The following is a 16,154-nucleotide window of genomic DNA, read 5'->3' as shown; positions in this document are numbered from 1 at the left end:
TTGCCACCCAGGATGGCTTTGAAGTCATCATCTTTCTACAGTCTCTTAAGTGTCAGCATTTCAGGCATACAACATTGTACCTAGCTCAATAAGAAACTTTTAACACGACAAGACGACCTTTTACAGCAAATTATAAAACAAGGGCAGGCACAGAGGCTTTTGCACTAGCCAACTTACCCTGAACAGTATAGATAAAGCCACCTGCAACTCCCTCCACACCTTCCATGAATTCATGAGGCAGTGCCCCTTCCCCAGCCTGAAAGGAATGAAAACAAAAGTGCTCAGGCATTTCATGGCTAACAGTGAATGTATTACAAATGCAGAGCTGAACCAGCAGATGCCCCAAGGTGCCTGCCCTACAGCAGATACTGATGCCTTTCATTTTTGTTTATTCCTTTATTTTTACTTTATGTGCACAGATATTTTGTATACATGTATGTATGTTCACCACCACATTCGGTGCAGTGCCATAGGAGGTCAGAGAAGGGCATCATACTCCAAGGCTGGTGCCACTATGTGGGTGCTGGGTACCCAACACAGGTCCTCTGATGCGCACTGTGGTGGTTTGAGCAAGAATGCCCCCTTCTCCCCTATAGGCTCATATATTTGAATATTTGGTCCCTAGGTGGTAGGACTGTTTGGGAAAGATTAGGAGGTGTGGCCTTGTTGGAGGAGATGTGTTAGTGGGATGGGCTTCTGAGGGTTCAAAAAGCCATTCTCAGTTAGTTCTTTGTCTCAAGCTTGTGGATCAAGATGTAAACTCTCAACTACTGTTTCAGTACCAAGCTTGACTGTCTGCTGCCAGGCTCCATAATATGGGTTTTAACCACTGGGAACTGTGAGCCCCAAATTAAACACTTTCTTTTATAAGATGCCTTGGTCTTGTCTTACCACAGCAATAGAAAAATAAGGAATATACGCAGACAATGCTCTGAACCACTAAGCCACCTTACTAGCCCTTATGCCATGGATTTAAAGTATCAGGATGGCTCTGACCCAATGCTCAGAATTCCAACTTAAAGCTGAATAAATGTTCTTATACCCACAACCACAATAGTACAAAAACCAACTTGGTTTGTATCTAACTCTATTGCTTTAAAAAACAAAGAATTATCACCTTCCCACTCTCCACAAATTCACACGAATCTTAGTGCGCTTGAGAATTCAGGGGCCATGCAGAGTAAAGGTTCTTTAAACCATCATCTGTTCCCAACAAATCAGATGCAAACTGACTTCCTACCGCTGTTGAACTGACACCAGCCATCAGTCTTGCCTCTTAGAGGCACTTTCATCAGTCACCTCTTCACAAGTCACCCCACCCACTGAACTGCTGCCTTCTCTATGATGTGCTCCAATATGGCTGCCTTCCAGAATAGAGCCGAAACTGTCAAAAGTAGTCATCAGTGCTTTCACAGTATTTCCTTTTGTGAGACGGCATACTGTGTGGCTACTCTTTCTTTTAAGCAGATCTCAGTGGAGAAGGACTCTCTCTACATAACACCATTTTGAGGCCACTAAAGAGTATTCTGAGGTCACTGTGAATAACATGCATTTAATTTAAAATACAGTTTGTAGCGGAATGTTGTAGATTTCAAGTTTAGTTCCAGAACTGTATACTTTCTTTTTAAACTTCAGTATGTTCTACTTGTTTTGGCTTGTTTAAAATTTAACAATACTCTAGTACTCATATTCTGGTTTGATTTCTGTTGTTGTGATAAACACTGTCTAAAGGCAACTTCCTTGAAGAAATTAATTATTGGGTTACACTTCCAGGTCACATGCATCACTGTGGGAAGTCATGGCAGGAACTAAAGCATGCACTTAGAGGCAGGCCTGCTAACTACTCCATGCAGCATTATCTCTAACTAGGAAACTCGGCAGACATCAGGGAGGACTACTGCTGGATGGGTCACTCATAGACTGTTCTTAGGTGGCTTTTTTATACAGCCCAGAACCACCTGTCCAGAGAATAGTGCCACCCACAGTGGACTGGGCTGTGCATCAATCAACAGTTAAGATATAGACATGCCCATAGGCCTCAGGCCACACCTTTCTAAGATGACTCTAGGCTGTACAAAATGACATTTAAACCTAACTAGGGGGGCTGGAGAGATGGCTCAGCAGTTAAGAGCACTGATTGCTCTTCCAGAGGTCATGAGTTCAATTCCCAGCACCCACATGGTGGCTCACAACCATCTATAATGTGATCCGATGCCCTTTTCAGCACTGTATGCATAATAAATATTAAAAAAAAATAAATAAACCTAACTAGGACTCTTGTTTATTAACTTTTCTCAAAGGTCACAGCCTAGCTTTAAGTTTTCCTGACATCATCACTTACTGGCAGGGAGAAGACTTGGTGGAATTGCTCCTGCTCAGAGTCTTCTTCCCCGAGTAGCTGAATGTTCAAGGTGTCTCTGACCCCCCCCCCCCCCCCCCCACCATCTTTCCTCCAAAGCGGATCATTAGTCTCTACAGCTGAACTTAAGTTTTCAACTCAGAAGGAAACTTATTTCCTTAGTGTAACACATTCAAATATTAAGGAATTTGGGTGTATCCTAGATATTTTTAAGTTTCACAAATAGAAGGTAGCATGATATTAAAGGCACCTGTAATGAAATAGTTTATAATAAAAAATTATGGTTCCATTCCATAAAATTCTTCTATCTTAGACAAATAATAGTAAAATACTTACAAGGCTAAGGGTATAATTACATATGAATTTGTGGGTCCATTTACTTAATATATTTTCTTTTAAACATTATAAAATTACGTTTATTTATTTGTAGAGTGTACATACATGGGTGTGCCTAGCCTTCACCTGCTGAGGCATCCTGTCAGCTCCTAACTTATCTGTCTGTCTGTCTATCTATCTATCTATCTATCTATCTATCTATCTATCTATCTATCTATATCGTATCTATGTGCCTGCACACCAGAAGAGGGCACCAGGTCTCATTACACATGGCTGTGAGCCACCATGTCGCTGCTGGGAACTGAACTCAGGTCCTTTTGGAAGAACAGGCAGTGCTCTTAACCTCTGAGCCATCTCTCCAGCCTTACTTTCTCCCTGGACTATGGACCTGTGATGGATTAATTGTGCCTGCCTTACAGTGGTTGTGCAAGAAATGCTTTCTGATTAAATAATAAATCACATGGCACTCATTTTAAAACCAAGAATTATTTCATGTGAGCAGGCTAACATTCAAGAGATTAAACTTCTACATTTAAATGCCAAGTATCTTCCTATTCACTAGACTAAGTACCAAGGGGAATGGCAAAGCTGTCTGCAACTTCACCACAACATGCCTCTTGCTTCATAGGTCTATCTGTATCGTTACTACTCTATGCTTGAGAAATTTACCTGAGGAAAATATGAATGAGAAATATGATTCAGAAACTCCAGAGTTGCTTCAAAATAAAACAATAGCAAGTTAGCTCGCCAACCGCCCCCCACCACCCTGCCTCTCTCAAGACAGCATGATGCTATCTGTGTTGCCCAGGCTGGCCCTGAACACTAATCTTCCAGCTTTAGCTTGAGCAGCGAGCTGGGGCCATAGGCACAGGACACTGTGCTCAGCTTAATATTGTGGTAGACAGTGTTTTATTTTTCGAGACAGGGTTTCTCTGTGTAGCCTTGGCTGTCCTGGACTTACTTTGTAGACCAGGCTAGCCTCAAACTCACAGAGATCCGCTTGCCTTTGCCGCCCCAAGTGCTGGGATTATAGGTGTGTGCCAACGCACCCGTTAGGTAGATAGTATTTTAACTAACATTTTGCTAGCAAGGCAAGATAGCCAACTATGAAGAAATGTTTCTTCTCTTCCTTTCTTACTCTGCAGCTAGCTGCACTCAAGTTCAGGGCAATGTTGCTGCTTAAGCTTCCTGAGTGCTGAGAACACAGGTATAAAGTACTATACTAAGCTATGAACAAATGCTGCTAAAAATTGCTCACTAAAAAACTTGAGATATAAAACATCATACTTAAAAATGTAACAATCTTAAGGCAAAGCTATATTATTCATTAATATTGGAGCTACCAGAACATGCAGCTCAAGCTGTTCGTCTTCACTCCAATAACTCAGCAACACTTCCTACTGACTGTACTCAGAAAGCACTGCTTGAAACTGCCTGGGATAAAAGTAAACTCTGAACTTTCTATGCACATAAAATAGTTAATGTTTCTAACCAACCCAAACAAACAGAGGGCAGCTTACTGTGATGACCCTGAGAACACCCCCTCCATCGTTCACTGTCACTCTGGGCAGGTTTCTGGACACGAGGCCATGGAGATCTTGGCTTTCCCACACGATTGTACCTTCAAAGCTCTTTGGGGGAAAATGATAGTGAATCAATTTGTTTATTCTTATTACTTAGGCTCACAGAAAGCACTTACATAAAACTTTGGAAAGAATGTCATTTCCCCCTCCCCCAAAACACATCGGTTATAGTTTCAAGCCACAACTTGAACATTTCACTGTTAGCAGTCACTCAGAGTTCATAGATGCTTGCTACCTTGCTGTTCTGCGGTATCAATTTACTAACATTGCTACAACAGTCACAGCTGCTCTTCCTACTGTGGGAGTAACATGCCACTTAGCTGATGCCTGACTTACAGCTGTTGTCTGCTGACAGACACTTGAGAGAAACAAAATGGCTAATGTAACTTAGGAATGTTAAATGTCTCTTTCCCCCAATACTTTTATTTAAAATAAATTCCCAGAGGTGGCATTTATGGGGAAAGATGTGTTTATCTGTTTATTTCAGCACATACTATCAAACTGCTTTTGAATAGTTATTTTTATTGATTTATTATTTATTAATTTATTAAGGTTATTAGCAAAGAATGAGAATGCCAACTTCACTGTATTCTCTTCTATAAAATACAGGAAAAAATAAAGAGTTCAAGTAAATGTGATAGATTTTTAACATGTGACTGTCTAATATTTACCAAACATGGTTATACGTTGAATATCAGAAATGAAAACAGAATAGTCACTATGTTTAAATACTACTAACATTTGGCCACAGGCTCACTAGTAGAAAAAAAAGGATTTTAGCAAGAATTGGGGTAGATATGCTCAGAAAGAATTTCTGATTACCCCCAAAGCAGTCTGGAAGTAGTTTGTGTCAGAAAGTGGGAGGCACACAACAGCTTCAGAAGCAGGAGCTTTCACGGCTGTGGCACCAGGTTAAGAAGAGGCGGGGTCTAAGATAGGCCAGATGCTTCTCTGTCCACCATGGTGCTATGAACCCTGTCCTTTTCAAGAGTGAAGTTGAAGCTTAAATAGTGACCTTGATAGCCTCCCAACAATCTGCCGCTGGCTACCATACAAAAACTGAGCACAGAGAAGAATCTTGGCAATGCAACAATATGAAGGGTATTTAGGTATAAAGTGCCTGGTCATATCCCTTCTGGATGAAACATCACCTCAAAATACTCATTTTCTATTGCTATGATCAAGTTCAATGCCCAAATCAAGTACTATTCCAAGTCATGTTTTTAGAGATCTTGACATACCAGGACAGAGGAAATTGTCATTCAAGTCACTCTTATGAGCCAACACCATAAAGGATGAATACTGACAATGGCCCATAGTGTCATCACAGGGAATCTGATCACTACAATGTGCTAGGTCAGACCTGTAACCTGAGTGGACCCTGTTAAGACTAGATGGCCTGGGTTAGTCATGAACGCATCTTCTGGCAATGGTCTTTTGCCCTTTGTATGCTGTACTTTCTTCTAGAACTCAAACATCAGTAAAACATGGAAGAGGCGAGAACACCTTAGAATTAGAATGGACAGGACTCGGGTCTAAGATCGAGGACAAATCCCATGATTCTGGTTTAGGTGGTTTAAGAAAATCCTAGGGGCTGAAGAGATGGCTCAGAGGTCAAGAGCACTGGCTGTTTTTCCAAAGGTCCTGAGTTCAATTCTCAGCAACCACATGGTGGCTCACAACAATCTATAATGAGATCTGGTGCCCTCCTCTGGAGTGCAGGTACACATATGGGCAGAATACTGACAAATAATAAATCTTAAAAAACAAAACAAAACAAAACAAAAAAACAGAAAGAAAGAAAAAGAAAAACCTAGACCCAAGACTGAAAACACAAGCAATGAGAAAGGCTGGAAGACCACAGCACTTGAATGTCCAGGATTAGCTGGCACATCTGGAGTTCTCAGGACATCTAAGCAGTAAGGAATGAAATGGCTCAAGTATGCTGAATAAAGTAAAGCAGGTAGGTGGCCAACAGTCAAAACAGGAGATAGCTGTGAAAACTTTACCTTGAACCTACAAACAGAGAAAGTAAGGAAACAGGAAAGTAAGGAAACATATCATTCTCTGTCCCATCTATTCAGTGACATTTGGCATCTGGTGTGCTCTTTGCCAGTACCTCTTCCTGGTACCCAACTCCATTTAGTGTATAACTGGACCATGATATAATTTTCATCAAGGTTCATCACCATGTAAACCCACTGGAGCAGAAGGTCTTGGTTTCCTCTGAAGCTGTATATGAGGTATACACATACAGATGGGCTGCAGCAAGCATGCTCCCCATCCCAACCCAGGTCACAGCTGGACAGTTACATCTCGCACCTCCTCTCACATACCTTTCTATTTTCTGTTTTAGGTTTCATAAAACTAGGAAATTCTTACAGTCCAAAACAACTACACAACTGGCAACTCTGTTTGAAAATCATAAACCTACTGACTCAGTTGGGGGGGGAAAGCTATAGGTCAGAAAATGAATTATAAGTTATCTCACAAAATATTAAAAGTTATTATAAGCCCTTCCACATAATTCTTTTATGTATTACTTCTAATTTCTTATCTATAACAAAACAGGAACTAAAGCATATGAACAGTAACAACTTCTTATGGACTAGAAAGATGACTCCAGACTCACTTTTCATAAAAATATAAGCGTAAGTAAGTGTCCATCAAACTAACAGTAATGTGCCTAGTGACTCAGCTGAATGACAAGTCTGTTTTGTACTGAAAGCAGTTTTAGGTTTCAACTGCATTATTAAGAAAAGTATACAATTAGATGAATAACTTTTAAGATAAACACATAGTAGTTTTCACTTGAACTTGTGGCTCTCAGGAAGGCTTACACTTCAGTGGGCAGGCCGCAGTATGAACACAACTACTCTACAAGTGTGACCACCTGCTCCTCCTCACAGATGGATCACACCAAGGGGGATTCTCACTTCTCTAGTAACACACAGGCAAACCATCACCAAGGCCACTAGGTTCCATTAGGTTTGAAAAAAAAATCCTTAATACTAGGTTCCAAAAAAAAAAAAAAAAAATCCATAATGCCAGACATATTTCAGCAAGGTGCTGCATACGGTATGAAATCTAATTTCTAGAGGCTTATTATTTTTTTATAAAGCTAATATGCATCTATTATAGCCTTTTAGAAAATGTATTAAATAAAAACCACCCCACATTCTCCCAAATACCCACTAATAAACAAGTCTACTTTTCTCAGTATTTTTCTAAAGTAATGAAATACCTAGTATATTTACCTTAAAGCTTAAAACAGAAGAAAGACCTTAGGGATGCCAGTATTTAAAGTTCCTTCCAGGCAGGCAGAACTCCATGAGATGGCAGCCAGCCTACCTTCATCTACATGGTGGGTTCCTGGGTAGCCAGTGCCACACAGTGAGACAACCACCACCACCAAACAGCTGAAGTGGTTTTTGTGGAAGGGAGAAATGAAGTTTTCTTTAAGGTTGAGGCCACTGGTAGGCTGAGTACCGCTGGAGCTTACTCAGGAGTATATGGACTGCACAAATTGGACCCGACAATTTATTTTTTAAAAAATTTTTAAAAGGGGCTTGAATATGGGTGATAAGAAGATGAGGGTTGATTCTGGAGGAGTTTGTGGGAGGGGCGAATATGATCAAAATAAGTTGAGTACTTTCTTAAGAATTGGTAAAAAGTTTTTTAATTGTAAAATGTAATGTAGCCAGAGCACTGCTGGAGTAGACAGGGCTTCTGTTATATTTTTTAAAAAATTATTCTTTGACAGAAACAACAAACAGATCAACAAAGATACTCCAGCTATTGGCATCCCACTCCTTAACTAAATTTGTAGTTTGGAAGACTACAGGCCTACGAAGAAGCCCGAGTCGCCACCTGCCTGCCTAGCGTCCCGAGTGCTGACACCTGACTGCCCAGCGTCCCGAGTGCTGACACCTGACTGCCTAGTGTCCCGAGTGCTGACACCTGACTGCCCAGCGTCCCGAGTGCTGACACCTGACTGCCTAGTGTCCAGAGTGCTGACACCTGGCTGCCCAGCGTCCCGAGTGCTGACACCTGACTGCCCAGTGTCCCGAGTGCTGACACCTGACTGCCCAGCGTCCCGAGTGCTGACACCTGACTGCCCAGCGTCCCGAGTGCTGACACCTGACTGCCCAGCGTCCCGAGTGCTGACACCTGACTGCCCAGCGTCCCGAGTGCTGACACCTGACTGCCCAGCGTCCCGAGTGCTGACACCTGACTGCCCAGCGTCCCGAGTGCTGACACCTGACTGCCCAGCGTCCCGAGTGCTGATACCTGACTGCCCAGCGTCCCGAGTGCTGACACCTGACTGCCTAGCGTCCCGAGTGCTGACACTTCACCATGACGTCCTCTCCACACACTTCCCTGCCGCCCATGTCCTACACAGAAAACGCAGACACACAGCGACACGGCGCTTCTCAAAAACAATGGTGCTTTAAGGACCAAAAAAATGTTTCTTTTTTTAAAAAATAAGTTATTTATTTATTATGTATACAGTATTTTGCCTACATGCACACCTGCACACCAGAAGAGGGCATCAGATCTCATTATAGATGGTTGTGAGGCATCATGTGGTTGCTGGGAATTGAACCCAGGACCTCTGGAAGAGCAACCTCTCCAGCCCAAAAATGTTTCTATAAGGGTGACCAAAAGTAGCGGGCTGACTATAAACCTGTGATTAGATGAAAGTGTTAAAACTTGCTTTGCTCCTCTGACCCTACCCACAGAGACTCCTCCCTCAAGAAGCTTCTCAACCTCAAACCCTTATCATTTTGGACCCCTACAGCCCTACGTAATAAGCCAAGATCTCAGACATTGCTAAGTGTCTTCTGTCAGGCAAGAGGACAACTCATGGGGAACTAGGTGTATACAAACGATGGTGCAGTTATCTATAGAATGTCTGCCATGTGACAGCACATTCTAAGTGGTCTACACATGTAAAACCAACAGTTAATCCCCAAGAAGCCCTCTGGACTACCTAATGCAGCATCTCTGCCTCATGGGAGACACAGCCAGAGAAGGCAAATACCTCCCCCACAAGATTCTATTCATACAGAATTAACAGACTAGAGCACACCTTTAATCCCAGCACTCGGGAGGCAGAGGTAGGTGGATTGCTGTGAGTTCGAGGCCAGCCTGGTTTACAAAGGGACTCCAGGACAGTCAAGGCTACATAGAGACACGCTGTCTCGAAAAAAACTCAAATAAATAAATAAATATTAACATACTGCCTTAGTTGGGGTTACTATTGCTATGATGAAACACCATGACCAAAGCAAGTTGGGGAGGAAATGGTTTACACTTTCACAGCACTGTTCATCATCAAACCTACAAGAACTCAAAACAGGGCAGGAGCCTGGACGCAGGAGCTGATGCAGAGCCATGGAGGGATGCTGCTTACTAGCTTGCTCCTCAAGGCTTGCTCAGCTTTTTTTCTTTTTTCTCTTTCTTTCTTTCTAAATATTTATTTATTATTAAGTATACAGTGCTCTGCCTGCAGGTACACCTGCACGCCAGAAGAGGACATCAGATCACATTATAGATGGTTGTGAGCCACCATGAGGTTGCTAGGAATTGAACTCAGCACTTCTGGAAAAACAGCAGTCAGTGTTCTTAACCTCTGAGCCATCTCTCCAGCCGCCAGCTTGCTTTCTTACTGAACCCAAGACCATCAGGCAGTCTAGGGGTGGCAACCACAATGGGCTGAGCCCTCCCCCATCAATCACTAATTAAGAAAATGCCCCACAGATTTGCCTACTGTCTGACCTTATAGAACCATTTCCTCAACTGAGGCTCCTTCTCTGATGACTCTAGCTTGTGTCAAATTGACTTGTATGTGACGCCAAAGGTACATCACACCACAAAAACCTGAGGCTCTGCTGTTGCCCTAACAGGAATACCATGAGACTAGTGGCCAGTGCGGAAGTGTCAATGGTCTAGCTTTCACATCTTAACTCAGCTTTGAGATTGCATACAAACTCAAGATAGCTTTCAATAACCCACAAAGCCGCCCATTACTGACCCCTACTGTGGTTTCAAAGCACTAAATGCGGCCGGGCGTGGTGGCGCACGCCTTTAATCCCAGCACTCGGGAGGCAGAGGCAGCCAGATAGCTGTGAGTTCGAAGCCAGCCTGGTCTACAAAGTGAGTCCAGGATGGCCAAGGCTACACAGAGAAACCCTGTCTCGAAAAACCAAAAAAAAAAAAAAAAAAAAAAAAAAAAAAAAAAAAAAGCACTAAATGCAGAAGTGGTCTTCATGAACAGGCTGAGGATCATGGATAGGCATGCTCGTTCCTGCCTATCAAAGTCCCTGACTATACTGGGGAAATCCTCAGGATGCACCTGGGCACCTGACAGCCAAAGTGGCCTCCAGCAAGTAAGATTTAAGACTGTCCTAGAGCATCTCAGAGGTGACATGCATGTTTTCAGACATCATCCATAAGTGTTCACTGTTATTAAAGTTTTATTTAGCTTGAAAATATTGCCTATTATTCTACATCTGTACTTTTTTTTTTTTTTTTTTGGTACAAGGTCTTACTATGTAGCACTGGTTGTCCTAGAACTATGTGGGCCAAGTTGGCCTCAAACTCCTAGAGATCCGCCTGCCTCTACCTCCCTGAGTGCTGAAATCACAGGCATGTACCACAGTGCCTGGCTGCATTTCTGGTTTGTTTGTTTTTAATTCTTTAGACAAGTAAAACATTTAACTTACCCAAAAGATCTACTGTCCCTTAAGAAGACAATCACTAAGACAGAGTTCTCAAGTTAATCATGGCAATAGGCAATACTTTTTTTTAAAAAAAGCATGGCTATGAAATTCTGTTGGTATAACTGCAGGCTTTGTTGTAACTACCCTCTTCGTTGGTACTTCTGTAGAGCTGACGTGGGACAACGAAGCACACATGCCTACAAACATCTCACTGGCATTTACTACAGCCATACCTCTGGTAAGATGAACTGTTCCACCGGCTTATACCATAGTTTGTTCACTTGTATGCCACAGCTTGGAGGACTAAATCGAGCGATGAAAAGGGCCTCCTGCAGGGTGGGTAGGGAGGCATGGAAAAACAGACAAATACTTCCTGTTATACACTGTATATGCGGCCAACCCTCATGCAATGTGCAGCTTTGCCAGCAAATCCACAATGCCACCAATCATGCTCATTGTGGTTTTAACAACTTTCAGGTTTTTCAATTAAAGAAAAAAAAAAAACCTATCTTATGTAACAAGTGCTTTTAATTGCTAAGCCACCTTTCCAGCCCCATCTTTCAGATTTTCTAGTGTTGTTGCCAATGGTCATTAAATTGTCCTATTGGTCGTTTTACAGCTGCAGGGAATCCTACTGGGCCCTTGCATGCTAGGTAAGCACTCTACTACCAGCACCAGCCACAGAGCCCCCTCTTTTCAGTCACTGGTTTGCTAAGCTGCTAAGAATACTTCTGATCCTCCTGCCTCAGCATTCCAAGAAACTGGGATTCCGGGCTTAAGCCAACAGGCCTGAATGAAATTACTAAGATACTCCAAGTTGCTACTAAGATCTCAAGTGCTAAATGTAATTCATATAACCTCTAAAAGCCTACCTTGAGTGAAATGTATTAAAAGAAATGAGAGGTTTCACTATCGAACCAACACACTGTAAGAACGCCCCCATGCACACCCATGAACAAACTAAAAGTTCACATATCTCTCTGGAAAACAAAATGTGCATGGGAATTCTTCAAAAAGAACTTTCAGAAGAGAAAACAGAACTGACCCTCAGGGGATGACTGTTTTCTTTGTGCTTTCCTGTTTGTTTTAGGAAATGCTGTCTAAGTACTCTACCACTGAGCTACACTTCAGCCCTTCCATGAAATAATTTAACTTGTTCCACAGTAATACATAAATTGCTACATCCAGTATTAACTGAACCCATGACTGTTATATGGTCCCTTTTTCTTAAATTTATGTCTACTAACACATTAACAAACTAGATATTCTTTTTAAAAAGATTTATTTATGTACATTATGCATATCAGTGGTTTGTCTGTATGTATATCTGCACACCAGAAGAGGGCACTGGATGCCACATTATTAGTTATAGATGGCTGTAAGCCACCATGCTGGGAATTGAGCTCAGGACCTCTGGAAGAACAGCCAGTGCTTTTAACTGCTGAGCTGTTCCTCTAGCCCACAAACCAGACAGTCTTTGGGTGGAGTAAAAATAGAACAAACTACAAAACATACATTTAATATTTTATTAACAATTCTAATAGCACTAGCAATTTTGTTATTTTTAAGACAAAAATTTGATTATGTAGCTCAGCTTGCCCTTAAACATGTGTGATCTCCAAGCTCAGCTTCCCTAGTGCAGGGACTTGAGGTGCATTCTATCATCCCTGGATGAAAACAATCCAGGGCACCACAGAAGAGCCAGAGGATGAGGAAGAATGCTGTGAAATGCTGTCCTCTGAACATGACATGGCTGTTGCACACAAAACTTACAACAATAGTTGTTACCAATATAAAACCTGCACAAGATCAAGCACAAGACTCTAGCGTGAGAGAGGGGAGGAGCTGCTGAGGTCCCGCCCTTAGCTGTGGAGTTCTTGGCAGTTGATGGCTATAGGGGAGAGAGACTCTCTTTTCTTTTGAGTATGACCACTGGTAGGTTCCCCAGGTTCCTCAGTAGTTGACTGAGCAGCACTATATATATAAGTTTATATAAGCAGCACTAATTGGACTCAGTGGGCATAGAAAGAGAGGGGGGAAAGAGGGAGGGAGGGAGGGAGAGAAGGTTAAGCTATATAGCCCTGGTTGGCCTTGAACTTGTAGAAATCCTCCTACCTCAGCCTCTTCAACATGACACTCAAAAGCAGTCCTGTGTTTGACCATGTCTAACCTTAACAAAACTTTAACCAACCACTGGGGGTGAGTGGTGGGTGGGTGGGGTGGACACCTTTACTCCCAGCCCTTGGAAGGCAGAGACAGGTGGATCTGGTCTACAGAGTGAGTTTCAGGATGGCGAAAGTTACAGAGAGAAACCCTGTCTCAAAAACCAAAAACCAAAAACAAACAAACAAAAAACTTCAAAAACTTCAACCAACCAACCAACCAACCAACCAAGAGGCTTCTAGTAATAGCAAACCAATTCTATAGGTAACAGTGAACTTGGGAAAAACATGCAAATGATCATAGCCAGATGTGATGACACTCATCTGCGTCCAGCCCTCAGGAGGCTAAGACAGGTGGGTTTCAGCCTGGGCTGTCCCATCTCAAAAATAAAAACAAACCAGTAACAACAAAGATCTGAAAGAGACTGGAATTCAAACACAGGCAAAACCTGGAAGAGAATCAAATGGTGGAAAAAGGGAAATGTGGTCTTCCCCTTAGTGCTTTGTTGAAGGGACAACAAAAAATCTGACACACAGAGGTGGAGGAAGGGAAAAGGAAAGAGAAGAGAGGGGGAGGAAGAGTGAACTTTAAATTCTTCATATAACCAAGAAGAGACTTGATACCCTGTGAACATATACAGGGGGAGGAGGTCCCCCTCAGTCACAGTCATAGGGGAGGGGAGTAAGGGGAAAATGGGAGAAAGGAATGGGAGGATACAAGGGAGGGGATAACCATTGAGATGTAATATGAATAAATTAATAAAATTAAAAAACAAACCAAAAAAATATTTTGAGCTAAATAAATAAATAAATAAATAAATTCTTCATATAAATGCTGCCCTAATCTGAAGCTGACTCCTGGAATACATATTAAAGCAGAATCCAGGCAGCCCAACTAAGAGCAAAAAGAGCCAAGTAGGATTTCAACTGCTGTCCACTGAAGGACAGTTGAGAATCTCTTCCAGACAACTTAACTGCTTGCTACAGCGAAGCAAGAAAAAAGAAAGGAATACTCTTTGAGGGGTATAATGAGAGGCCCTACAGCAGATCATTCACAGTATCTGGAGCAATCAGGCATAAAGAGAAAACTTACATCAACAAAAAATACTACCAAAACAGGAAAGGCCTGTCAGTTCACAAACTTATGGGTTCATCTTTCATTTCAGTTTATTATCTACCTTTTTATCTCCTTGACTCTACTCCCTCAGCAGCATTTGCTCTCTCACTACTCTTCTCCAACATTTTTCTATTGTCTCTGTCCACCCCCAGCAAGTTTCCTGAGTCGCCTTCTAGTGTCCTGGCCTTCAGCCATATTTATTCCCAACTTGACACAGATATTTAACAGTGAGAGGCTAGGCATGGTGGTATTTGTCTCTCAAGCTTTGGTGACCTCACTTAATATAGTGTTCTCTAGTTCTGTTCCATCCATTTTCCTGCAATTTCATTTTTCTTTATGACTGAGTAAAATTCTAGTGTATATATGTATCCATTTTCATTATCTACTTATCTGTTCCTTGCTATGTAAAATGAGCAGTGATAACATGGATATGAGAATATTCCTACAGTAGATTGTTGAGTGCTCTGTGTACATGTACAGGCGTGGCATATGGTCATACTGGTTTCCACAGGGCTGCATTAACAGTGGATATGGGCTGCTCTTCCATCATATTCATACCAGCATTTTTTTTGTTGTTATTTTTTATACTGATCATTCTAATTAGGGTGAAATGGAATTTTTATTTCTCTGATGACAAGAGATGTTGAACATTTAAATTATTGGCCATTTGTATTCCTTCTTTTGAGGACTTTTCAAATCACTGGCAGATCCTTTAATGTTTAATTTTTAAAGTTCTTTATATATTGAAAATATTAACCCTAAAGTATAGTTTGCAATAAACTTTTCTCCCATTTTGTAGTATGCTCTCCCTGCTGATGAATTTCTTTTGTTGTGAAGCCTTTTAATTTTATATAGTCCCATTTATCAATTCTTGAGATTATTTCTTATACTAGTAGATTCTTATGCTACTAAGATTCTATTCAGAAATTTGTTGCCAGTACCCAAGTCCTAAAGTGTTTTCCTAGAGCAATTTATAAGTTTAAATTAAGATTTCTGATCTGAGCTAGAGAGATGGCTCAGCGATTAAGAGCACTGCCTGCTCTTCCAGAGGTCCTGAGTTTAATTCCCAGCAACAACATGATGGTTCATAACCATGTATACCCTCTAATGCCCTCCTCTGGTGTGCAGGTATACATGCAGATAGAGCACTCATACACATAAAATAAATAAAATCTTTAAAAAAAAAGATTTCTGATCCAATTCAAATTGATTTCTATGCAAGCTAAAAGACATGGATCTAATTCTATATCTCTGCAAGTGGCTATACAATTTTGTCAGCACCAGTTTTGAAAAGACTGTCCTTTCTCCAGCTCATGTTTCTGACATCTTTGTTAATGAAGCTATGAAAAATTTAGGTGGGAAATTTCTAGTACAGTACAACTTTTTCTTCCATACATGTAACTCATGTATCTACAGTAATCTATCCCCAAACCAGCATTGCAATGCAATGTACTATTACGTCAACCAATGCAGAAAAAAAGATGGAAGCCACCCAACCACAGAGCCACAAGGAAAAGTTGCTTTTAAAGAAGAAAAATGCTGTCCATATCAGTACACACCTCCTGCTCTGTCTGGTACAACTTGACAGTGATGTTCCTCTGAAAGCCAACGTCACTGGCATCATAGAACACTCCAAGACTTGTAATCACGATTGGGTAAAGAACTCGGAAGCTCACGCTGACAACTCGGTCTTCAGAAAGTCTGGATGAGGAGGCATCTTCAGGAAAGCTAAAGGCTTCAATTTCCTGATTCAAAACTAAACAAACAATGAGATTACAGTTTCTATGGTCAAATAAATAAAATTTAGACTTCTGCACACAGACACATCCCATAGGTGAATACTAAATATAAGTCAACTACAAGCCATCTACG

The 16,154-nt window shown here is 41.6% G+C and overlaps 1 protein-coding gene across 4 annotated transcripts in view; it reads right to left on the bottom strand.

The window, feature by feature from the left end:
- The window catches only part of B3galnt2 (beta-1,3-N-acetylgalactosaminyltransferase 2), a 39,395-nt gene that overhangs the window by 7,735 nt on the left and 15,506 nt on the right, over nucleotides 1–16,154 (bottom strand). For 3 of the 4 annotated variants that reach the window (XM_051167864.1, XM_051167872.1, XM_051167890.1), the window contains exons 4-7: nucleotides 15,842–16,038; nucleotides 11,237–11,332; nucleotides 4,216–4,326; nucleotides 178–256 (exon numbers count right to left, since the gene is read on the bottom strand). In XM_051167864.1, the coding sequence (XP_051023821.1) occupies nucleotides 178–256; nucleotides 4,216–4,326; nucleotides 11,237–11,332; nucleotides 15,842–16,038 (483 nt within the window). The remainder of the gene's footprint in view (nucleotides 1–177; nucleotides 257–4,215; nucleotides 4,327–11,236; nucleotides 11,333–15,841; nucleotides 16,039–16,154) is intronic. The other variant, XM_051167881.1, reaches the window with a different exon arrangement.

Source organism: Acomys russatus, chromosome 3, assembly GCF_903995435.1.
Source record: "Acomys russatus chromosome 3, mAcoRus1.1, whole genome shotgun sequence".
NCBI lineage: Eukaryota > Metazoa > Chordata > Mammalia > Rodentia > Muridae > Acomys > Acomys russatus.
The sequence above is the reverse complement of the archived record's forward strand: the minus strand, read 5'-3'. Positions and strand labels throughout refer to the sequence as shown.